Genomic DNA, 26,518 nt, shown 5'->3' with positions numbered 1-26,518 from the left:
AGCTCAGCAACCAGTTGTGCTGTGGCATCATCAGGGATACTGTTCCTGACAGCTTGTATTCCATCTGTGTGTGGGATGTTTGTGTAGAGAGCCTCTACGTCCATGGTGGCTAGGATGGTGTTTTCTGGAAGGTCACCAATGCATTGTAGTTTTCTCAGGAAATCAGTGGTGTCACGGAGATAGCTGGGAGTGCTGGTGGTGTAGGGTCTGAGTAGAGAGTCCACAATATCTGGACACTCCTTCAGTGAGTACCAATGCCTGAGATGATGGGGCGTCCAAGGTTTCCGGGTTTGTGGATCTTGGGCAGTAGATAGAATAACCCCTGTCGGGGCTCTAAGGGTATGTTGATTAGTTCTATGGGCTGAAGCGTATTCTCACCAGCAATATTAGGAATGGCAATATACAAAAAGCTGTAGGAGAACACTTCAATCTTCCTGGACACACAATAGCAGATTTAAAGGTAGCCATCCTGCAGCAAAAAAACTTCAGGACCAGACTTCAAAGAGAAACTGCTGAGCTTCAGTTCATTTGCAAATTTGACACTATCAGCTCAGGATTAAACAAAGACTGTGAACGGCTCGCCAACTACGAAAGCAGTTTCTCCTCCCTTGGTGTTCACACCTCAACTGCTAGAAGAGGGTCTCATCCCCCCTGATTGAACTAACCTCAGTATCCCTAGCCTGTTTCTTGCTTGCATATTTATACCTGCCTCTGGAAATTTCAACTACATGCATCCGACGAAGTGGGTATTCACCCACAAAAGCTCAGACGTATTGGAGCATGTTAGTCTATAAGGTGCCACAGGACTCTTTGCCGCTTTTACAGATCCAGACTAACACGGCTACCCCTCTGAATATATACCTGCAGAACTTTAGCCAACAGTGTCAAAACAGCCATTTTGCTCTCTGGAGCAGAATCTTTGGCCCACCAGCTGTCAAGTCTCATCCAGTTTCTCAGTACTGCAGTCACCAACTTCATTCCCTGCTGCTTGCGTACAGCACGCTCTCTAAAGCTTTGATCTAACATACCATTCAGGATGGTACCCACCTGAAATGAAAACAAAATAAAAATTCCATGTATTCCATATGGTGGTAACATTTAATTCAATGTAATCATGATATTTGGTCATTGGGATAGATAATTACAAACAATAAGCATCACTAGTTTAGGAGACTTTGACAGCCAATTTGCACTATTTTTTAATGGGAACTGAGTCCAAATTCTCTAGGTGATTTTGAAAATCCGAGCCTAAAATATTAATCAAGTGAGGATTAGTTTCATGCATCACGTAGTAGTGCTAACATTAATTTTCCATAAGGACATACTAGCGATCAAAAGCAAACACTTCAGATTGCTCTCATATTCATTCCTGTTTTATTCCACGTATGGTGCAGCAGTTCTGTTTATTAAAGTTTGTGTGAACATGGGAAAAGGGAGTATATTTGAGTGAGACAGATACAGTAACCTAATAAACTCCAATTCTTATTTTAAAATAGTCTCTAGAATGGACCTAAGATACAAATGAAGTAACATTTAAAAATAAAATCGAAACACATTTCTGTTGACAAGTACACAGAGAAGCCAAGAATAAAGGTGTATCATACATGGTAACAGTCAAGCATTTTTTGCTCTTCCCTCTCAGTTTTGCAATCCAAGACAGAGAGTGTAACAGGATGAGATCACAATTTTAATAAACAGAGAATTCTTCTAAATTATGTGATCAGAGTATAAAACAAAATCACTAAGTACTATACTTGAACTTTGCATCCTACTGTGCAAGGATTACTTGCACTTTTGACTATATAATCATCATATTTGGATTCCACCAGATTTAGAATATTACAGTTAAACTATGGGTATTTTTCTTCCCAAATCTTCAAAAGCGAGGACAAAAAAGACTGTAAAAGAAAAATCTCACTAACCTGAAAAAGAAATCTCCAAGTTCTAACAAAGGAGGAGGGAATGTGGTTTTGGAAAATAATTGACCATACCTCCCTGACCTGTAGCGCATGAACCAGCCACAAGAAGTTTTCAAAAACAGAAGAAGTAGAGAATTTAAAAAGCAAGTGTTATAGAGAATATCCACTGCCAGCTACAACTATGTGAATATGAATATTTAGGAATCTACTAGATAGGAGAGATCCAGTTTTCAGACTAACAGCTGTTATGGCTCTGCACACACAGCACATTGGAGAATCATCAATATGCAAGTGCCAGCCTTTTAAAAAAAAATCACTTCTTTGCTGCTTACATCAGCTTTAATGACAGTGGAAACAATTTAAAGTGATACCACCAGCTTGATTATTTTTAGAACTGTCTGAGATAAAACCTTTTAAATGTAATGTCCAGACTACTTTTTAAAATTCCTTTGATTAATTTTTAAGTGGGGTGTCTTCTTCCTTGCTGAATTTTTCTGCAAGAGAGTGTGTGTGTGGGCTCAAAAGCAACACTGGCAAACATGCTTGACTCCTCTGCTCTGATACCTCTCTGCTGAGCTCTTTAGCAGCAATGTTGAAATAAGGCCTCCCAACTTCTAAATTCTTCCCAGGGACCTATAGAGGAGTCCCAAAAAAGAAGAATCACCTGTCCTCTTGATCCCAGGCAGAGGCTGCCGCTCCTCAGGTTTCAGTCACTGCATTCCCTGGACCCCTGCCTGGGCCAAGAAGACAGATCCCCACCTCCCATGGGCTTCTGCTGTCCCTAGCCCTTACCAGGCATCTTGAGCCCAATCTTAGAAACATCAGCTCGGCTGCTGTGTTACCAGTAAACCCTCTTTAATTGGCAGACTTTCTTTAATGGGGCCTGGGGAAAAGGAAGCATGTGAGAGTGCAGTGCATGGGAATTATGCCATCTTGCTATGGTGCATGAGGTATGCAGAACCAATGAGTATCAACACAACCCAAAAAAACAAACAAACCTCCACAACAAAGTGAAACACTGAAAAAAGAACATTTAACAACCCCCCCGCCCATCTTTCATTTACAGTTATTGTAGATGTTTCTTGTAACTAGAGAGGGTATGACATTTTCAACTGACTGTGTCCTTTTGAAAAAAAGATCCAGTACCATTTTGGGGCTGTCCACAGATGATTTCATAAGTTGAAGTATGGCCACATCCAGGTCCTTCAGCAGTTCTCGATTAATGGTTTCTGAGAACAAACTGTAGAAATATTCTCCATGGGAGAAGCTGATCAGACTCCTCTGTGATGTTCCTGATAGTGGCACAGACAGGATCATTGTGTTCAACAGGAGACTTACCAGCTCCTCACACTGTGGGAATTGGCACAAGAAGAGAGGTCAGTCCAGAGGTACTGAAATCACTAAGTGTCACTAGTCTTCTACAAAATCAAGAGAAGCTCTTTTAAAGTTACCTTCTCAAATAGTTGTACGTATACTTATAATACAAAAACAAATATTAAAACTTAAGGAAAAAAGCACAAACCCTCTCCCCCCCAGAACATTATCAGAATATTTCCCCTACTAAAGAATCCATGATTTGCCTTTGACGCTAGCACTCAACAATGGCCAAACTCTGGCTTCTGGATTCGAAGTGTTGAGGTAACTTTATAAATACAGCATGCTGCATACATACATAATTTTCTGTCCCAAAAAATACATGTTACAGAGAAATGGACCAGTTTCTTCTACAATGTTGCTGAAGACAGCACAGATAAGATTAACTACCAGAACAGGAAACATGCCAGAACCCAGAACTACAGAAATGGACTTGGAGACAGTACATCAGAAGAGGTGATCCTCCTACCTGGCTACCAAAAGCAAAGGCCAGCTGCAAGAGTCCATCAGCCAGTCGCTTGCTGCTGATGTCCAATGATGGAAGAGATTTCCTCTCATCTCCTGGTGCAATGCTTTTATAAACAACTGAAAGAAGCTTAGAGCCAACTGTGAAATGGAGCCCCGAACCCTAGAGAATGTGGAGAGGGGGTGGAGAGAGAACTTCTACTGTAAGTCTGCATAAATGCAGGAGAAAAATACAATTTAAACATTAAATTGCTCTGCCTAGCTGTCAAAAATAAATAAATTAAACCTCCGTAAAACTGTTCTGTGACAGGAGCACCACAGGGGTTCTGGGGAAAAAATCTCTGTTTTTTCAAGCTTGTTGACCTGACAATTGTCCCTGCACACAGACAGTCCTATTCATGCTCCTGGAAACCACACTTGAATAAACATTTGGTTTCAGAATGAGCTGATACCCATTTGGGGATCATTACTCACTAACCCAAAATTTGGACTCAAGACTTCAAGGGATGCTGAACCTCTTCCTTTAAGGGATTTTGAGGGACTTTAAGGGATTCTGAACAGTTGATGAGCAATACTAGTATGGACATTCAGAAAATCTTATGAGAATGTAGATGCCCTGAAGGAGGCACCATATAATCCGTGGGTACCACTGACACCAGTCAACATGCTGTCCTACTATCGCAGGTTTTTATCTGAACATATAGGGTGAAATCTTGGTCTTGGAGAAATTAACGGCAAAAATTCCATAAAATTTAACATTTACATTGTTACATGATAAATGTGGCATCCTTCACCAAATAGCAGAGTCTTTGTCAATCCTGAATGGCTGCTACCTATCTTGCTTCTTTTTTCCTTTACCTAGAGTGACAGAGATTGGCTGAGACATGAATTCCAGAACCTTGGTATCAGGGAGCCCAAGGAATACCTAGGAGGTTCCATAAAGGTTTAAGTTTGATCTGTACAACTTCCCTCTATCCTGCTTTCCTGTGACGCAAAAGTCTAAACAAGGCCCCTCAGGCTGCATCTGTTCAGCCAATGGAGCATCCTACTGGAAGGAAAGAGGCTCTCCTTCTATTCCAGAAGCTGAATAACCCACCTCTTCACAATTTGAACTCTGGTCTCTTGCAAAACAACATATGTAGTACTAATAGGATGACCTATACTGATTATTTTTTTGGACAAAGGATTTGCTCTTTAAAGGCCAGGCCTGCCAACACTCATGAATAAAGGAAACCAATTTTTATTTGCAACTATGTCCAAAATCTTCATTTTAATAACAATACATCCAAATAACGTATCCCCTATACCACACTTATGCGTGCTTCTCTGACACCTTTTCCCATTTGTCTTAATATTCTTCTCAGAATATTAATATATTGTAATATGTTGTATATTTCTCTTCTGAACACTGCTCCATCAGAGGGGCTGATGCTTTTCTATCTCGTTCTGATAGCATTTTAAATCTTTTCCTTCTTCTACTGACTACTTCACAACTGAATCATAACCAATGATATATTCTTATCTGACATTTTGTAAGTTTACATGCTAGTTTTCAAAATGTAAAAAGTTTGTTTGCATAGTCAAAACCACAAAAATCACTCTTTCCCCTGGACTTCTTTTAACGATAAATCAAGTTTTTTTACTTTTGTCAAAAATTAAGCACATCTTCCCCTTCTTTTTTCCCCACCATTACTGTCTGCAATCTAATCTTCTCTTTGGAATTAAATGTCTACCACTCCATTTGAAGTGCAGATATTTTCTTGAAATAACCTCCATTTTGAACATTAAGGTACACACATGTGGCCAGATTTTTAGCTACACTACCAAATTTACCACCCAATTGTACAGAACCATAGATAAAGGGATTTTTCACGGCTCTCTTCTATTGTTTTCATGTCCCAGTGTTTGGTATTTATTGAGTGTAATGTAAATCATTTATTTAGGGGTGGTATAGTCTGAGCACCAGCAATTCGAGAGTTCAGATCCTAGTTTCAACACCAACTCTCCAGTGTTACCTTGGACAAGTTACTTAATCTCTCTGCCAGAGTATTCTCATCTATAAAAGGATATTATTTATTGACCTACTTCACTAGGAAATTATGAGAATTAGCTAAGGCCTATTCTGCCATTGGTTACTTCACAAGCAACTCCCCATGACTTCATGGCCTTTCACATTAGAAAAGCTCTTGAATATGAAAAATCTTAACTGTTATTTTCTGAATCAATGTTTACCTGTGATTGAAGTGTGGAATGAAGCAGGCCAGCCTTATGGAGCTGCCTGCATGCAGACAAGATGGAACTAAGTCTAATATGATCAAAACGAGCATCTGGATTATACAGCTCAACAGAGCAAAGCTCCTCGATGCTGACAAAGGAAAGGAAAAATAAATAAAAACACAGATTGCCTGTGGGTGTATCAATATAACATGAGAAAAATACACCATCCTATAACTGTGCAATGGAAGCTTCATTCACTTTGCATCTCTCACTATGTACTGCATTCGTTTTTATTTTAAATTAGCCATTTATGGCTATCAGAGAGCTCTTACCTTTGTGATGTTATTCTTTTCTTTATACTTAGCTCCAAGGATTCTTTATAGGGAGATTTCATCAAAGCTTTTATGAGCCTCACAGAAACATCTGGGAGATTTTTCATGACTTGTACATCAGCTGTATTAAAGCCTATGTTTGCTGGATCACACACTATTCTCACAAGAAGTTCTATCAGATTTGCATTAAGCAATTCCTTCTCAAGTAACTGGAACGAATAAAAGATTAAAATGAAGCTGAAGACATTTTATTCTTAATCCTATTCGATGACCTATTCTGCTTTCCATAATTTTTCCTGTGCCTGAAATAAGCAGAATATGGCTATTCAATTGTTAATCTTAATCTCTTTCTCTCCAAAATGGCTCATTTTCAATATATTGTTAATTACTCTGATTTACAGAAGTTAAGTGGCCATTTTTAAAGATGCGGGTGCACAACATCACACCTTATTTCCACATACATGTGCTCATTTTAGTGTTCAAATAACGTGCCAATACTACAGACTTCTACACACATGAAGACTGCTAGTTATGCATCTGAACAAATTATGCAACTGCCAGTTATGCACCTGTATGCACCCGGAAATTGACTTAGCAGTGCCCTTTTTAAAATTCATAAGGAACTGTAGATATTAAAACTTCCATTTATATTACGTTAAATACAGAAAGAGACAGAGAGACTTACATGTTCATTCTTCAAAAAGGAATTTAACAGGAAAAATGCAGAGCACAGTCATTTCTATAGCCATTGTCTCTCTCACAGTATCTGTACTATGATCACTTAGAAAAATTCCCAGATTCAAGAACATAAGATACTCATGCTGATGGCGACTCAAGCAACCTGACTGGCAAATATACATGGTATTAATTTCTCCTAATTAGAACTGCATCACCTCATTGCAAAATAATCCATGAAGTGAGGGTTTCCTTCACCTTACTGAAGCAGTCATGTCCAAAGAGCAGGACACTTCCTGGGGCTTAATAACCAGCTAGGATTAATGGCCCAAGGTATTGCAAAGGATGATCCACTTCTCCTAGCTAGTCATGAGTCCCCCACCCTCCCTCAAATCAACAATGCATAACTTTAAATAACAATTGCAACAACTGCAGAGGTCACCTTCTACAGATCAATAGGTTCAACACCTACCTTCCAGAAATCCTGTTGGCAGGTCTCCAGGATCATGCTGACAAACGCCATGATTCGGACTACGATAGTGCATTTGCTGTAATTATACTCTTCTCTTTCTTGTGGGCTGAACATATTGCCTTTTGACCCCATGTCAAAGCACCGCTCTGCTGCAGATATATCATGCAAGACAATAGTTTCAAGGAAGAACTCCACAGCTCTCAGGAATGAAGACCTCATCTTTGTACCTAGAAAGAATTACACCAAATCTAAATATATAGTGACCCCATAAATCTAAAAATACATTTTATGCTCAGCACAAAGAGAAAGACTAACATAATGCAATGACAATGAAAATATGGGGGGGGGGGGAGAAAAGTCAAAATCTTTCCCCACCAGTGAAAGAATGAGATTTTTTTCTTCAAACCATATTTCAATTACATTGTTAGTATTAAGTTTTGGACATGAGGGATAGGTTTTCAGACAACTATACATTCTTAATGGATGTGTGTATTAGGTATCTGTATACATGTCAAATCTAAGTCCACATCTTTGAAAATCTGGCCCTCTAATATCTGCATTTAGTAAGAATCTTATTGTACACTTTAATGAAGCTAGGTATCTTGCCCTGACACACACACAGACCAGTATTTTACAAATGGTTATCTAATTCCACCACTGCATTTTACTACTATGGAAACATGCTGTTCAGAAATGTATGAATAAATTTAAAAAAACTTTTACTGGATGCAGACCCAATGGCCTAACAGCTACACAAGGTATTGGTATTCATGTCATCAGAATACAAGTACTGAGCTCCCTTGGTTCGGTGGGGCTGAAGCATGAGAAAAGCAACAAACTCAAATGAGTGGGCTGGCAGTGGAGAGTGAAGGAGGCGCCTCACTTTGATAATTGGTAATCGTCTTTAAGTAAGTGAAGGAGAGTGGTGACGGACTTTAGAAGGAATCATGCACAGATCTTCTCATTGGAGGTAGGGTTGCTGCACTGCAGGGCCTTTGAAGTTGGGACACAATTAAACAACGTGAGGGGAAAATAAATCCATAAGGAAAAGAAATTTAAATTAGTGTTTTTAAAATTGCAATGAAACATTTCTATAAAACACAAAATAAATAAGGTATTATACCAGCCCACTATTACAAAAAAAATCCACGTGGCAAGGCAATTGTTGCTGAAACTGATTGTGAACCTGTAAATCAAATCTATTCTTGAAACAAGTGTTAAGCCCAAGCTAGGAACCCCTCAGAGTGAGTTTATAACATGGATAATACTGACCCAGCTGCTGCCAGGATTTACCTACCTAGTATTTCGTATGGTTTGATCATTCCCTGCTCAATGAATGTATTGTAGCAGTCCAGAGCTGCTAAAAACATATCCATCCATTGCACAACTGCTCGCAAACTAAAGGGCTCCTGCACGTCACACAGTGTTGGCTGAGAAAGGATTCCAGAGAGATTGTCATCATCATTACCTCCCCCTTCAAATTTGTTGATGAGGAAAGAGATTCCTTGTTTTTTTAGAAGATCACCTAGCCACAAAGATGGGGACTGGTTTCCTGATAAAGAAGCATACAGAAATCAATGTTCTTTAAGTAAATACACAGCTGGCATTCAGCAAGGTATTATGGACACGGATCAACACTCAAAAACCTATTCCATTAGTTGCTCTTATTTTCTGGAAGAGAAGACAGCCAATACAGCGGTCAGATTCCCTTGGCCACGCTGCATATGTCAACTGCAAGGAAGAGGGTGGATTAGGAACCACTCCTCTTGCTCTGCATTAGCTGAGGATCCCCTCACAGCTAGCTACAATAGTTTTCCTGCACCTAAAGGTGGTCACTCCAGGTCAGAGTTGAGGCACACTGGCTGGAGGAAGTTTGCATGGTAAAAAAAAAAAAAATGCTGTTTTTATACTGAATGAAATACTTGCAGCTACTTGCACAGAAAATGAGAGCAGAAATGCACAATTATGTGAAGCAGAGGTATATGTGACCACGGTACCTGGTAATAAAGGAACAAACTCATAGAAGAGCTCCATGGATTTATGCCGGCACTCTGTCTGGGGTCGCCCACATTGCACCAAGAGCCACATGACAAGGTCCAACAGACACACTGACTTAGCATTTGGAAATCCTCTGCACAAAAATAAGGAATACAAATCAACAATCTTTACTGATATTTGCCAAAGACTTTTCTTTGTTTCAAGGAAAAGCCACAACAGCATCATGTTAATGAAGCCATACTGCTCTATTTGCAAAGATAAATATCCAATGAAGAATTATAGATGCTCTTTCCATTACCTCAGGGGTGGCCAACCTGAGCCAAGGGGCATTTCAGGAGAAAGTTTTCACACACAAGGGGATGCAGTTACGCATTAATGGAAGTCCAGACCCACCACCCTAAATTTTTACAAGAGCCATATGCAACGAACTAAGATATAGTATTTGGAAAGGCAAAATCTCAAACAACTAACCTTGGTATCCGCCGTTTTTCTGCCTTATTTAGAGAAGATGCTTTGTGCTTAATTATGCGCTTTAGATGATCAATGGCATCACAACATTGTTGAACTGTACCTGTTATCAAAGAAAAGGGAAGTGCTCATCTATGAATAAATGCCAATAGTTGGGCCCAGTTAAAGAATGGAAAATTCCTGACCCAATAATTTCCTTTCTGCTAGCTGAGTCTCTCAAAATTCTATTATGTCTGGCATGCTCCCCTCCACTCTGGAGTTTTTGGAGATGGTTTAAAGTTACAGCACGTCTCAGGCTGGACATGCTCCCTTCTCCCACTTGCTGCCAGATAAGTCATTTCAAAGCTGCAGAAAATTCATGGAAAGCAAATTAACAACAGTAACCTCAATGCCAACTCGATAACTATTTATAGCAGACAAACAGCCTACGTGCTGATGATCTAGATGAAAAGCTTACCCTCAACAGTGAAGCCATCCAGGGTGAGTAGAACTGTGGGAGATGCTGCTAGCAGAAACAAAATTACTGTATAAGAAATTTTCCATTCTGCAGCCCAGCTTTTCCCACAATTCTGTTACATCTGGAGCAGTGAGCAGAAGTAGGGAGGAAAAAGATAAACAGAATGAGGTAGGAAGGGAATCCCCCTTATTGACAGTTGCCCAACAGGCAATACTATTACTGGGCCACCACCTGCTGCACTTTCATCCAGGAAGCAGCTTCTGCAGACAAAAGAAAGTCCACTTTATATAGTGTCTGATCAGGTGTTGGCCAAAAGACCAGATAGCTGCACTCCATCTCTCTGAAGTGGAAGCCCTTGCCCATCTGGACCACAAGGATGTCCTGATCTCGTGAAGCGTGCCTCAATTCCTTCCAGAACAGGGATGCCAGATGACTTGTAGGCTTCAACAATGCACAGTCTGATCCATCTGGCAATATATAGCCTGGAAACTCAGAGTCCTTGGTCACTTCGGGTGGCTTCTGTACACTTGAGGCAAATCTTCAGTGCTCTTCGGACGTCTAAGGTGTGCCACAGTTTTTCAGGAAGGCACTAATTTAAGTTGTTGACTTTTTGTCTACTGAGCCAGCCTGCCTTCTAGTTCATCTCTCCTTCACATGGATTGCTTTTCGGAAGGGAGAAAGCATTCTGCTCGTCTCATTACTACCATCACTTCTTTGTGTAGCACTGGGCTTCTTGTCCCTCCCAGGTTGTTTCTGTATGTGACTGTGGTAGTGTTCTCTGATTGAACCAGAAAGTGAATCCCCTCTAGGGGGCTCTGGAACCTTTGTAGGGCGAGTTTGACCAATCTGAGCTCCAGGAGACTGATGCAGTGGTCATTTTCCCCTGGGCTCCAGATTCCTTGTGTGGTTTTGGGTCCCAAATGTGTTTCCCAACCCTTCAGATTGATATTCGTTGCAAGAATCAGAGGGTATGGAAGGCACATGGGGGAGGGCCTTTGCAGGCACTCCCTGAGGCTATCCACTATGTTAGGAAACAGAGCACCTGATCTATCATGCACCCCAGGGAGTAGTCTCACACTTTCATGAGGAAGACCTGGAGTATTTGGATGTATGACCTTGCCCTTGGAGTGATCCCTGTGCATGAGATCAAGAAGACAGGTAGCTGAAGACACTGAGCTACAGCTGGCCTTTTGCACTCTCATAGTAGTCTCTGGAAACTGAATATAGGGGAAAAACCTCCTTAGGCAATGAAGGTACTTTATTACACTACATTTCAGACCTTTAAGTGCACGTTTTCACGTTTATTTTCTTGTAACCCATTCTAACTTTATTCCTTTTACCTAGCATCACTTAACTTATGTCCTATTGTTAATAAATGTGTCTTATTTTTACTATAAACCAATTCAATGCTGTGTTTAAAAGGAAGATTGTACTCATGTCAGTTAAGTTAATAAGCTATGATGTGCTTTTGAGTCTTTAGAGGAACAGACCCGAACATTTCTCTGAAGTGACCAGGAGGGGGGCTGGGCATCACAGAGCACATAGTTTTGGGAAAATCAGGGACTGGGAGTATGTTGGTCACCTTGCTGGTTGTAACCCAGGTTGGTGGAAACCACAGTGGGGCTGTAGACAGTCTGCTGGGGTCAGAGCTGCTGAACCAGGGCTGTCTAGTACACAGACATTCAGGTTGTGACCTGCATGCTGGTATGCTTGTTGTGAGCATCCCAGGCTGGGAGCTACAGCAGGAAAGCAATATGAGGCAATCCAGAATTATAGAAAGAAAAGGAGTACTTGTGGCACCTTAGAGACTAACCAATTTATTTGAGCATAAGCTTTCGTGAGCTACAGCTCACTTCATCGGATGCATTCAGTGGAAAATACAAAAGATGTTTTTATACACACAGACCATGAAAAAATGGGTGTTTATCACTACAAAAGGTTTTCTCTCCCCCCACCCCACTCTCCTGCTGATGAAGTGAGCTGTAGCTCACGAAAGCTCATGCTCAAATAAATTGGTTAGTCTCTAAGGTGCCACAAGTACTCCTTTTCTTTTTACTTTAGATAAGCTATTACCAGCAGGAGAGTGGGGTGGGGGGAGAGAAAACCTTTTGTAGTGATAAACACCCATTTTTTCATGGTCTGTGTGTATAAAAACATCTTTTGTATTTTCCACTGAATGCATCCGATGAAGTGAGCTGTAGCTCACGAAAGCTTATGCTCAAATAAATTGGTTAGTCTCTAAGGTGCCACAAGTACTCCTTTTCTTTTTGCGAATACAGACTAACACGGCTGTTCCTCTGAAACCAGAATTATAGAGCAACCACTCACTGGTCTGGACTGCCCCCGACACCCATCACACCTTCCTCTGATATTTCTGAGAAGAGCAGGAACAAAAGGAGTGTCTCAGCCTGAAAGCAGGTTTGTATCCCTTCTGAGAGCACCCAGTGGAAGGAGAAGGGATTACTTAGATTTTACAGCATTATCTGCTGCCATGTTACATAACTTTTCTCCAAAGAAGAGAGATCTTGTGATAATTGGAATATTCACCTTCAGCTGAGCCTGGGAAAGCTGCCTTACACTGGATCCTTCTGGACTTAGACCAGCCCTCACACGGTTGCTCTGTCTAAAATGGGGCAGAGGAGCTCAGCCTGGAGACACTCCAGTGGAGCTTCAGGTGGCTGTGACTATCACGCTGCTCAGACCCTGAACCAAAAAGGAAGAGAGGAGGCTTGGAAGAAGAGAAAACTGCCAGTCACTGCCCAAAATGGCTGAATAACTAATAAACTGAAAGGACAGGAGTAAAATGAACCACCACTTGACTGCTGATGCAGAGGCAGAAGATCTGGCCACAAGCAGGAGAAAGGGACGCGGCCAGCATGAGCAGTGCTGAGAGTTCAAACCACCTATAGAAACTGCAGAGTGAATGAAAGCAGCCCAGACATAACAGAATTGTGGGAGACTCCAGGCTGCAGAAATGTGTATTTCTATTATGGGATTTCCATGAGGATTACATGCAGGATCATGCCTACTAATAATCGGGCTTTGCATTTCTATGATAATTTGCCCAAGGTCACCGAGCAAGCCTGTGAAACAGCTGGGAGTCATAGAAATCATAGAAACATAGGACTGGAAGTGATCTCAAGAGGTCATCTAGTCCACATGCACACAATCACAGGATTAAGTATACATAGGCCATTCCTGCAGCTGTTTATCTAATCTGTTTTTAAAAACCTCGAAGGATGGAGATTCCACAACCTCCCAAGGTAACCTGCTCCAGTGCTCAACTATCCTCACAGTTTGAAAGCCTCCCCTAATATCCAACTTAAATCTCCCTTGCTGCAAACTAAGCTGATCACATTTGTAATAAGTAGGACAAGAAGTATACATATGTGAAGACTTATGCCCCCCACTCTTCTCTTCTCTAGATTAAACATTATCCTCAGGAGGAATTCTGCACCTAAAAATTCCGTGCACAATATTTTAAAATTCTGCAAAATTCTTTATATTTTATTTTGTCAAAACAACATAATATAATCACATCAGTTTCAATTAGTCTGGTAATTTATTTCAAAATACCTGTCAGCAACTGTGTATTTAACAATACAGACAACAAACACGATTACCCCAGGAGTAGAGAGTTAAAGAAACCCCTACAACAACCCAGTTGCTGTTTCTCTGTCCCCTGCCCTCCCAGACCCCAGCCACCTGCACATATACCCCTGAGCTTCAGGGCCAAACACCTATACCCTCTCCCTCCAGACCTCAGCTGTGCCTCCCCCCAACCAGCCCAGACACCCACACTCCCAGCGCCCAACCACAGGGCCCCCCGCAAGCCCATACATTCGCACCCCCTTCCCTCCCAAAGCCCAAGGATGCAAAGGGAGAAACAGCCTAATACTGGGTCCTGGGCTTGTACAGAGTTTCTTGCATGCCACCTGCTTACTTCAGGATGTGCTGGGAAAAGACCATTACTTTTCCGTAACTGGTGTTCTTCGAGATGTGTTGCTCATGTCTATTCCACAATAGGTATGCATGATTGCCATGTGCACCAGTGCCGGAAGTTTTTCCCCTAGCAGTACCCCCAGGGGGGAGCACCCCCCCCCCCCAGACCCCTTGAGCGGCACCTGTCTGGCGCAGTATAAGGGGGCTGTGCTCCCCCCCTCAGTTTCTTCTTGCCAGACCACTCCGACAGAGGGGAAGAAGGGTGGAATGTGGAATAGACATGAGCAACACATCTCGAAGAACGCTAGTTACAGAAAAGGCAAATGTCCTTTCTTCAAGTGATTGCCCATGTGTATTCCACAATAGGCCATTCCAAGCTATATCTGTTGGAGGTGGGTAGGAGTTCACAAGTTCTCGGGAGGGAGTACCACCCTGCCAAACCCGGCATCATCCCTGGCCTGGGAGACGATTGCATAGTGCGAGGTGAACGTGTGCACCGAAGACCACGTGGTGGCCCCTACAAATGTCCTGGATGGGGACGTGGGCCACAAAGGCAGCGGACGAGGCTTGCGCCCGAGTCGAATATGCCCTCACAATGGGCAGCAGGGGAACCCACGCCAGCTCATAACAGGAACAGATGCACAAAGTAATCTGGTTAGAAAGCTACTGAGTGGAAATCGGCTGACCCTTCGCACGCTCAGCTGAGACGATGAACAGTTGCGAAGACTTTCTGAACGGCTTGGTCCGCTCAAGGTAGAAAGCCAGAGCTCACCTCATGTCGACCGTGTAGAGATGGCGTTCCTCACTAGTCGTATGCGGCTTGGGGCAGAGGACTGGCAGAAAAATGTCCTGACCCATGTGGTAGGTGGAGACCACCTTCAGGAGGAACGCGGCATGTTGGCGGAGCTGGAGCTTGTTGTCAGGGTTCCCTCCCCACTCTGAACTCTAGGGTACAGATGTGGGGACCTGCATGAAAGACCCCCTAAGCTTATTTCCACTAGCTTAGGTTAAAAACTTCACCAAAGGCACAAATTCCTTTTGTCCTTGGACAGTATGCTGCCACCACCAAGTGATTTAAACAAACATTCAGGGAGGGCCACTTGGAGCCCTATCTCCCTCAAAATATCCTCCCAAGCCCTTACACCCCCTTTCCTGGGAAGGCTTGAGAATAATATCCTAACCAATTGGTTACAAAGTGAGCACAGACCCAACCCCTTGGGTCTATAGGGCACTGAAAAAAAAAATCAATCAGGTTCTTAAAAGAAGAATTTTATTTAAAGAAAAGGTAAAAGAATCACTTCTGTAAAATCAGGATGGAAAATAACTTTATAGGGTAACAAAAGATTCACAGAGGAGCTACCTCTAGGATTAGTTTCAAAGTTACAAAAAACAGGAATAAACCTCCCTCTAGCAAAGGGAAAATTCACAAGCTAAAAACAAAAGATAATCTAACGCGCCTGGCCTTATTTACTTACTCTTTTTGCAATACTGAGACTCATTTTAGGATGATTTTAGGAGGCGTTTTCTGACCTGATGCTTCTCTGCTTTCTCAGAGAACACACACACAAAGAGCACAAACAAAGCCTTCCCTCACCCCCCCAATTTGAAAGTATCTTCTTTCCCCATTGGTCCCTTTGGTCAGGTGCCAACCAGGTTATTTGAGCTTCTTAACCCATTACAGGTAAGGAAGAATTCTAGGCTACCCTTAGCTGTATGGTTACGACACTTGTCCTTATGAAAAACTGTATACGGCGGTTCAGAGGTGAGGACCCTGAGCTCCGAGACCCACCTGGCCAACATGATAGCTACCAGAAAGGTCACCTTCCACAAGAGGCGAGACCAGGAACAGATGGCAAGTGGTTCAAACGGGGCCCCCGTGAGACAAGCCAGCACCAGGTTTAGGTCCGACTGGAACCAGGGGCTTGGAATATGGCTAGAGACGGTCCAAACCCTTAAGGAACCGGCTGGTCATAGCATGGGAAAACACTGTGTGCCCTTGCATCGGGGGATGAAAGGCTGACATGGCTGCCAAGCGTACCCTGACTGACGAGGGGGCCAGTCCCTGGGCCCTCAGGTGGAGGAGGTAATCAAGGATAAACTGGATCAGGGCAGTTGTTGGGGAAACACCCTGGCCTGACGCCCACCTCAAAAACCGAGACCACTTCGCCACATAGGAGCGACGAGTGGAGGGCCGTCTACTTTCGAGGAGGACGCAATGAACCTGTTCCAAGCATGTCCTTTCCTCACCACCTAGCCACTGAGCAGTCACGCCGTGAGGCGAAGCATTACTAGGTTGAGATGGAGGAGGCAGCCCTTGTCCTGAGAAAGCAGGTCCGGGTGGAGCGGCAACTGCCATGGCGGAGCTACCACCAGCCCCGAGAGGGTCCCGTACCAGTGCTGCCTGGGCCACGCCAGGGCAACGAGGAGGACCCTGGCTTTGTCCGTCTTTATTTTCTCCAGGGTCCTGCTGATCAGAGGGAACGGGGGAAAGGCGTAAAGAAGCTGGCCTAACCATGACAGGGTAAAGGCATCAGAGATAGTGCCCCTCCCTAGGCCCCCTCGGAGCAGAACTGGGGGTATCGTCAGTTCTGCCGGGTTGCAAATAAGTCCATCTGGGGAGTATCCCACCTTCGGAAGAGCTGGTGAGCCACTTCTGGGTGTAGAGACCACTTGTGCTGAGAGGAAAAATCCCTGCTCAAGCGATCCACCCTCACATTCCAGGCGCCCGGCAGGTGGAAGGCTTTTAGGTAGATGTTGTGGGCTACACAGAAGTCCCACAGACTGAGAGCTTCGTGGCAGCGGATTGGGCCCCGTCTTGCCTGTTGATATAGAACATCGAGGCCCTGTTGTCTGTGAGGACCCTGACCACCTTACCCTCCAGGTGTGAGCGGAAAGCCATACACGCCAGTTGCACCACCCTGAGTTCCTTGACATTTATATGAAGGGGTAGGTCTTGTAGAGACCATAGGCCTTGGGTTTGAAAGTTCTTCACGTGGGCCCCCCAACACAGGTCCGACGCATCAGACACCAGCTCCAACAACAGGGCCTTGCCCCTGAACAGGAACCCTTGGAGCATGTTGTTTGGGGTGGTCCACCACCGCAGGGAGGTGATCACCGAGTTCGGCATGGTGAGGACTTTGTCCATTCTGTCCATGGCCCGGGAGAACTGCGATGCCAGCCAGAGCTGGAGGGGCCTCATTCTGAGTCTGGCGTGACCGACCGCATATGTGCGCGCAGACATGTGACCCAGCAGTTGCAGGCAAGCCCTGGCTGTCGTCACCGGGAACCTTGTGACCGAGTCGATGAGCCCTTTCAGGGTCTCGAACCTGTCTGGTGGGAGAGAGGCCCTGGCCGACGTTGCGTCCAGTAGCACCCCAACAAACTCTATGCGTTGTACCGTGACTAACATGGACTTGCTGTTGTTTATCAACAGGCCCAGGGCAGTACATGTGGACAGGAGGAGCACCACATGATCCCTCACCTGTGATTGGAAGGTGCCTTTGACTAGCCAGTCATCCAGATATGGGAATATTTGGACCCCCTGGCATCTGAGGTAGGCCGCTACTACCGCCATACACTTTGTGAAGACCCTGGGGGCAGTGGACAGACCAAACAGTAGGACTGTGACTTGGTAGTGACTCTGTCCCACCACGAAACAGAGGAAGTGTCTGCGTCCCTTGAATATGTGGATGTGGAAGTACGCTTCCTGTAGATTGAGGGCAGCGTACCAGTCCCCAGGAAGGGGATGATGGAGGGCAGGGAAATTATGCGGAACTTGAATTTCACCATGTAGTGGTTCAGGCCTCACAGGTCCATGATGGGCCTGAGCCTGAGCCCCTTTTGGCCTTCGGGATAAGGAAATACCAGGAGTAATACCCCTTGCCCGGGAACTCCTTGGGCACCGTCTCTATAGCTCCTAGGTCCAGGAGCCACCCCACCTCCTGCTTGAGCAGAGCCTCATGAGAGGGGTCCCCCAGGATGGACGGGGGCGGAGGGCAGTTGGACGGCGAGGAGGTAAATTGAAGGGTGTAACCTCAGGAGATGGTGTTGAGGACCCATCGGTCCGAAGTGAGCCGTGACCATTCCAGGAGGAAAGCACACAACTAATTGGAGAAAGGGAGCTTTATTGGGGGTAGGTCCCTGCTGAGAACTGGCGGGGTACCCCGAGCATCCCATCAAAAAAGACTTTTGCCCACCTGCTTGACCTCAGAAGGCAAGGATTGTCGTTGCAGGCACTTTCTATAGTCCTGCTGCTTTTTGTGGGCGGCCTCATACTTCGGGAGAGCAGCCTGGGCGGGAGCCTGCTGCAGCTTGAACTTAGGTTTTGCTGGAGGAGGGACATAGAGGCCCAAGGTCTGGAGAGTCAGGCGGGAGTCTTTCATGCGAGGCAGCCTTGTGTCTGTTTCCCCAGCAAACAGAGCCTTCTAGTCGAAGGGGAGATCCTGCACTGATGACTGCACTTCACTAGAGAGCCCGGATAGCAAAAGCCATGACACTCATCTCATGGACACCACTGAGGCCATGCACCGTGCGGCCATGTCCGCTGCATCCAAAGCAGCCTGCAGGGATGCCCTTGCGGCCGCCGTCCTTCCTCCGTGAGCGCCTTAAGCTCCTTATCGCACTCCCGGAGGGAGTCCTTCAAACTTAGGGAGGGATTCCCAGATCTTGATGGTTTGCTACTCATTTGTCGTAGCTGAAAGCTTGATGACAAATAAACTTTTCTCCTGAAAGTATTCGGGCTCCGAGAGTCTTTGTTCTTGGGGGGTCGGGGCTGGTTGCCCAATTCAACCACCAAGGAGTTGGGTGCCGGGTGGGTATACAAATATCCATGTCCCTTCGTGGGTACAAAGTACTTGCGCACTGCCTTTTTAGAGATGGGAGCCATTGAGGCTGGTGTTTGCCACAGGGAATTTGAAATTCTTGCCACCCCTTCATGGAGCAGCAAGGCCACCCTGCCTGGTGCTGAAGGGGACAGCACATTGAACAGGGAGTCTGAGGGCTCTTCCATCTCCTCAGCCTGGAGGTGGAGGCTCTCTGCCACACTTTTTAGGAGGTCTTGGTGGGCCCGGTAGTCCTCCTGCGGGACGGAGGGGGGCAGGGCCACAATCAGCTCCTCCAGACAGGGCAAGGCCGGTGCGGTGCTTTGGGTGTCGTCCGGCACCAAAGGATCCACTACCCGGTCGGACTCTGGCACAATACCAAGGACAGAGGTCCCACCGACCTTTTTTCTGGCAGTCTAAAGATGGACGCTGATGGTGCTTCCGAGGCCCCAGCCGCCGAGTGAGCCCCCACCAGGGGCTGCGCTGGAGGCAACGGTGCCCACTGGTACCACTGGGCCGGCCATGACGCTTAGTGCCATTGCGCTTGCTGAGGCACCGGCGGGGCCTGTAGACAGGTGGCTGTGAGGGGAGGCCGGGCTGGCATATGATCCACTGCTGCCTCTGGACCGGGAGTATCGGTGGTGCAGGGATCTATGCTAGCCACGGGACCGTGATCTTGACACAGAGGAGCGGCACCGACGGTAGTAGCTGCTCCGTGAACAGCCTCGACGGGCAGACCTACGTCAGCAAGACGCCGGTGATCGACGCCCGGGGCTACAGTGCCTTGGCAGAGACTTGGAATGGGAGTCCAAGCGGGACCGGCGTCAATCATGCCACGACTGACTGCGGTATCTCCTGCGAGATGAGGACCATTGGCAATGTCCACCGTGGTCCCGTCAATATTCGATTCGCGAAGACAAGCGGTCCCAGGAGTCCCGGTTGGACGGCACCCATCCGGACAGTCGGGCCAGCGTCAAGGGCAATCCACATGGACTGAGCCCTGAACGGTCACTGGGCGGTGAGCAGTGTCAGGAACGTTCCCTCGACCAAGACCGGTACCAGGCCGGTGATGACTGCGGTGATCCCAGTGGTGGCTTGCCTCTGGAGCGTGGGGCTGACATCACCTCCACCTACCAGCTGAACGAGGAGGATGTCGCGGCTTCCGGGGAGCCCCACAGATAACCATCGCCCAGAGCCAGCCTCACCCCGTCCCGTACCACAACCCCCTCCCACACCCAAAAAGCTCTGCTGCTGCTGGGGAGGAAGGCACGGAGCCAGGTAGGGAGCCTGCCGGCCCCGCCAAAATGCTCTCCCGCCCCTCCCAGCACCAGGGGGGTCCTGGGGTGCCACCCATGCCCACCCAGCACCAGCGAGAGTCCTATGCCACGTGCCACCACCCACAACTCCCCAGCACCAGCAGGGGTCCTGAGCTGTGTGCTGCCATCTGCACTCCCGCAAGCAGCCGGATTGCCCTCCCCAGCACCCGTGGAGCCCCCGAGCAGTCCCCCCCAAAGTTTTATTCACTGGTATTTTTAGTAAAAGTCATGGACTGGTGACAGGCCGTGAAAATTTGTTTACTGCCAGTGACCTGTCCGTGACTTTTACTAAAAATACCTGTGACTAAAACGTAGCCTTAACTATAACCACCAGATCATTTTCTGCAGTACTGCCACCTAGCTTGTTATTCCCCATTTTATATTTGTATATTTTATATTTCCTCCCTAAGTTTAGTACTTTGTACTTTTTTTTTAATTAAATTTCATTTTACTGATTTCAGACCAATTCTCCCATTTGTCAAGTTTGGTTTGAATTCCAATCCTGTCCTCCAAAGTGCTTGCAACCCTTCCCAACTAAGTGTCATCCATAAATTTTAAAAGTGTACTCTATACTCCATCATCCAAGTCGCTAATGACAGTGTTAAATAGTACCAGACCCAAGACATAACACTACAGGATTCCACTTGATAGGTCCTTCCAGTATGACAGCAAACAATTGATAACTACTATTAGTATGTTCTCTCAACCAGTTGTGTAACCCCCTTACAGTTATTTCATCTAGGCCACATTTCCTTAGTTTACACATGAGTATCTCATATAGGACAGTGACAAAAGCCTTACTGAAGTCCAGATATATTACATCTACTATAAAACCCCCAGTCACTACATATCCTAACTCCCAGGCCGCTGCCACAAAATCATCTTTCCTACCCCCTGTATATATCATTTAGAGATAATTTCTTTGGCATATATGACTAACTCACACAGAGAAGGAGCTCATTCTTTTCCATATGAATGCTCCCGTGGCCACTCCCAGTAAAATATCACATCCAAAATATTTTTCTTTGAAAGAAATAAAGAAAGATTTGGAAACAAGGTTTTGGTTTTACATTTTAACCATTATTAGTTGACAAAGGGCTATTGGAAAAAAGGCAAGTAAATATAATAATATAGGTTATTATTTAATATTGGGGAAGAGGTCATGAATTCTTCACACAACTCCCATTCCCAGAACCAAATGGGGGAGCATAAGAGGGCTAGTGGCTGAGGGTACTGCTAAGTAGGTGGAGCCCTCTCCATCAATGCAGAAAAATACGTTTTTTGAACCCCATATTTGTTACAAAATAGCCTTTAAACTCTAAAAACTATTGGGCTCCATTTTTACTTTGTGTAACTGTGGGACCAGGACACTTAAGTCAGAAGCATCACTCAGTTTTTTGACGTTTTGCTGTAAAACATCTGTAAAACTCTGATTTATTTTACATACAGATATAAAAATCCCACACATTTAAGAAATTGGCACAGAAATGCCAGTAAATCAGAAACCCAATTTAATGAGGAGCCCTGAGAATGGAAAATAATTGATCCTCTGGTAAGAAGGGAACTGCACTGTAGTTTACCTACAACTTCAATGTCATGGCTTGGCTTAGTTAAGATTGTTTCATTAGCCATCTAAAAGGATGAGAGACCGGATGGTTTATTCATTCCATTTCACAATAAATCAGTTTCAACTCACCTAGTGACTTCTCATCTGTATGGGTCAAGGCCAGACTTTCCAAATACACAACCAATGCTTCAAACACAAATTGCTCTACGAGAGAATTTTCTTCCCTATAAAATGAGGAAGAGAGTAAATATGCTAAAAAGCATGCATAGGAGTAACAATAGGCAAGTGAATATGAAACTCAAATATGAAATTTAGAAATAAGTTAAACACCACATTTCAAATGAACAAAGAAATATCCTATGCTTCTTAACACAGACTGCAAGAGTATTTTAGACCATTATCAGCAAAAGAGAAAATTACCTAGCCATCATTAAAAGTGGTACTTTATTTATTAAAAGTGGTACTTTATTTAAAAAGAAAAACTGTTAACTTATCATTTTTATCTGGCTTTGGGACGAAAATTCGCCACCTCAGCCTCACTGCTCTCCACCCCACATAGAACCCAAATATTTAGGCTCTCTGTGGGTAAAGTCAATTTCCCTCACAGTATATAGTCTTAAGAGGTCTATTGATACAGCTTCTTTACATATTAATAGTCAGCATCAACCAACCTCAGTGTAAGTGGATAAAAACCTGGGTTCTCTTCTCAAAATGTCTCTCTCCTCTAGTATATTAACATTGCTTATTTTAGTCTAGCTTAGCTACCGTTCAAGTTTTCAGCTCACCTAAATTCTCTATAGATGTTGTTAAAAGCAAGCGCAGCTCCCAGCCTCTTCAAAGCATTAGGGTGAAGAGCAAGGCTGTACAGTCGCTTGAAGAGTGACTTGGTGTTCACTGGACTTTTCTCCTGCTGTTGCGGCGTTGTCTGCTTAATGGACCATTTCATAAATTCTCTAACACACTGACCACAGAAGTCTCTCAAAGAGCTGTCAACAGGATCCACTATCCCATCCTGAAATTAAGGGCAGACTGTTTCATTACAAGAAGTAGAAGCTTCAAGGCTAGCATTGCTGTGGTTTTCTACTTCATACAAAAGCAGGTTTCTCCCTCCCCATTATAGGCCTACTTTCACTTTAGTGCCCAGATGAAAGGAGTCAACACCTGCAATATGTGAGAGAGAGAATAATGTAATATAAAAGGTGAAGAACTGGACAGAATAAATGTCTGGGGAAAAAACTCCAACAATCTTCCAGGGTAGAGGGAAAATGTTAGACTCTGTCTTATATTAAGGTTTATTTATTTATTAAGAAGTGCTCAGATTCTAAGGTAACAGGAATCTGATAAGAACCTAGAAAAATTAGATTAGACAGTCAGAACTAGGTTCTAAACTTGGTGCTATCAGAGGCTTGCTGTATCATTTTGGGCAAGTTAATTTCCAAGCCTCAGTCTTCCCATCTATAAGAAGAGGACAATATTTATCATAGCCGTCTCATAGGGGAGGTGAGATCTATTCAATTAATGTTTGTGAAGGGCTTTGAGAACCTCAGCTATAAGTGCTAAATATCATGTATTATTCCAGTGGACAAATATAAGAATAAGCATAGAGAAAAAATAATTCACAGTATAAATGGCTCAAAAAAAAAAAAAAGTTTGCGCGGGGGGGGGGAATTCGTGTATGTGAGTAAGCTTTTAGATTAAAAATAAAATTCCCTACTGAAGTCATCCAGACACAATACCATTTGCTCAGTAAAAACTGACTTCCTGCATTAAGACAGTACTTCACAGATCATCTACAAAGGGAAGGGATGTTGGTCCCCTTTTTTTATCTTTACAATATATAAAGGCAGCTGGAATTGTTTGTTTGTTTGGGGACGAAAATAACTAAGTTTTTTTTCTGCTTGTAGTTTCTATTTGAAATTCAGAGTCTTGTCTACTCATTTTCCCCCTGGAAGTTTATGAACAACTGGAGAACTAATACAATGACATCACAGTATTAATGAAGCGTATCTTAAGAGCCGAGTGGAAAAAGGATATTTAACCAGACTATTTCTGGGTAGTATTTTTTTTTTAATACCTATTTCAGCTGAATACCAAAGAAATGGGAGAAAGTTCTTTTGGTTAAAAATTCCATTCACCTGACCACTGTGATAACCTTAATTGATCAGTATGGTGCAAAAAGTAGTTAAACTTTTGCCTGAATAATAGCTGCAGAAAACTTTCAAACAGGCCATACAAAATGGTATTTTAGTACTTTCTTGTACATGCTGATCACAAAAAGGATGGCTAGGATCTTTCCAAGATTAACAATATGCTTGCTAATTTTTAAGATACTTGACTTATTTAGAGATTGTCAAGTGAAAAAAAAAGATGAAGGATTCACAGGAGTATAAAGCCCAACATAAAAGTAAATAATAATGAATAAAGATGGCCTGTGGAGGAAAGTAATAAATTGGGTTTCTTCTTTACATGAGAGGAAAATCTGTAAAATGTGTATATTTGTTGTTAGAGTTCCTTTAGCAGATCATACTTTACTTTTTAAAAGACGTCACACACGAATAATAAATAAAAACAACAACAACAATAATAATAATAAAAAGAGAAACCAACTTCCTACCAGAATAGCTTCCAGCAATGCAACTGTGTCCTGACTTTCAAATTTTTTGTTGTTGGTGAACCAGTGAATCAATTCAATGACTAGAAGCTCATACAACTGCCTTGTTACCTGAAGAGATGAAAACCACCACCCAATAGGTTAAAATATATATTTACATTCTAGCTTGTTTTCATGTGACAATGAAAAAAAATGTATTTATTTATTTTTTAAAAAAGGAGGAGTCCGTAAAGTGAATGAGTGAAAAGCCAATAATTTCATAATTATAGGTCCACATATCCAACAGCAAGGATTAAAAGCAGCATTTGACTTGGAATCATCTAGACTCTGTTTTCCCTTTTCAGGTCCTCAAAGCCAAGAGCTCACCACGCTCACTCTCACTCACATCGTACATCACAACAGCAACCTTCTGGTTGACACTGGTGCATACAACCAGACTTTGAAAGGAAGGCAGGTAGGTAGAGCAGTATATTTGGTTTTTAAACCATACTCAGTTTGGGGTTTTTTTTAGCATCTTTTTACCCTTACTATTTAATATGTTGTTGGATTTTAACACTTACTTGAAGGTAAATTACCACCAAATATTGACATCTTGACAGAAAAGAGCATTTAAAGAACTTAAATGTGCCAAATTCAACTTTGATGTAATTAATGTATTTCCTTCAAGGTTGAATTTAGCCCAATGTCTGCAAAGAGGGTTTTACTTCAATTGGTGTAGTCATTTCCTACATATTTTTCAAAATGCAAAGTCTATTTGATCTCAGTCTCACATAGACTGAGGACACCATATGGGCCCCATGCACACTAACTTCAGACTTGCACTGCTGTAATTGGGCACATCACCACTGACTTCAGTGGAGCTGTACCCACACTTACACCAGCAAATAGACTTGATATCTAAATCTTTTTATTTTGGTGCACTGGAAGAGAAACTCAGCTGGTGGGTCTTAAGACATAATTCTTTTATAGGATGAAACATTTCAGAATTTGAAAAATCTTGTATGTTCAGTAATTTTAAACTGTGAGACTCAGCTTCCCATCTGTAAAATGAGGATGATAATACCTTCCTACAAGGGATGGGAGGGTTAATATGCTTTGAGATCTTTGTCTGGAAGGTGTTATAGAAGCACACAGAATTATGTACATCATCATCTCCAGATACCAAATATCACAAATTGTGCCTCATGTATTTTTTCTCTGGAGCATGGCAGCTGTACATTAACTGTGTATTTGGAATGATTAATTCCCCCCTCCCAAAATTAACTTATTTTGCTACAGAAATCAAGAACTCATACTTTGGAAAACTCTTGGAATGAATCAGAGAAGACTGTTCTTCAAATGATACTCTTGTGAATTAACCTGGATTGAAGTCCATCACTGGACTTTTCTAGGAGGCTTTTGTCTTCCACTTTGGAAGCTTGGGGGATAAGGATCTCAGTACACAAAAAGTATTTATTTAAAAAAAAAAAAAAAAAGGCAGCAACATGTGCCATAATATTTTATATCATGTAGTAAATGTATTCCAAAATTTTGACGCTTTTAACCAAGCTATAAAGGAATTTTCTAAGATATAACAGTACAAAGTGTGAGTTTCAGTAGGAGGCACAAACAAATAAATGTATTTACCTGGTCTACATCGCAGGCAAGCCGAAGCAGTACAGGAAATATTCGTTTACACAGCTGATACATGGGTGGGGAACCTGGATGTCCATCTGGCATTTGAGATGCCTTCCCCAACATGTACATAACTATGCTATGCAAGAGCTCACATGCTGCAACCTGCAATAAAAGTTTAATCAGCCTTTTTTGTTATGTACCAGTTACTTATACAAGAAAGAAATGGGGTCGGGGGAAATTCTTATCACTAATGCATGTTAATGAACTG

General features: G+C 43.5%; 1 protein-coding gene across 1 annotated transcript in view; it reads right to left on the bottom strand.

Moving 5' to 3' along the window:
- Positions 1 to 26,518, bottom strand: part of PRKDC (protein kinase, DNA-activated, catalytic subunit) — a 154,504-nt gene that overhangs the window by 88,346 nt on the left and 39,640 nt on the right. Inside the window, exons 25-37 of the mRNA XM_073331241.2 lie at positions 26,260 to 26,412; positions 24,637 to 24,744; positions 22,808 to 23,034; positions 22,152 to 22,246; positions 9,924 to 10,023; positions 9,452 to 9,585; positions 8,752 to 9,006; positions 7,455 to 7,681; positions 6,308 to 6,516; positions 5,991 to 6,123; positions 3,763 to 3,921; positions 3,066 to 3,269; positions 862 to 1,047 (exon numbers count right to left, since the gene is read on the bottom strand). Coding sequence (XP_073187342.2) covers positions 862 to 1,047; positions 3,066 to 3,269; positions 3,763 to 3,921; positions 5,991 to 6,123; positions 6,308 to 6,516; positions 7,455 to 7,681; positions 8,752 to 9,006; positions 9,452 to 9,585; positions 9,924 to 10,023; positions 22,152 to 22,246; positions 22,808 to 23,034; positions 24,637 to 24,744; positions 26,260 to 26,412 — 2,190 coding nt within the window. The remainder of the gene's footprint in view (positions 1 to 861; positions 1,048 to 3,065; positions 3,270 to 3,762; positions 3,922 to 5,990; positions 6,124 to 6,307; positions 6,517 to 7,454; positions 7,682 to 8,751; positions 9,007 to 9,451; positions 9,586 to 9,923; positions 10,024 to 22,151; positions 22,247 to 22,807; positions 23,035 to 24,636; positions 24,745 to 26,259; positions 26,413 to 26,518) is intronic.

The sequence above is a fragment of the Lepidochelys kempii genome, chromosome 2 (assembly GCF_965140285.1).
Source record: "Lepidochelys kempii isolate rLepKem1 chromosome 2, rLepKem1.hap1, whole genome shotgun sequence".
Classification (NCBI taxonomy): domain Eukaryota; kingdom Metazoa; phylum Chordata; order Testudines; family Cheloniidae; genus Lepidochelys; species Lepidochelys kempii.
This window is presented reverse-complemented; position numbering and strand designations above follow the sequence as displayed.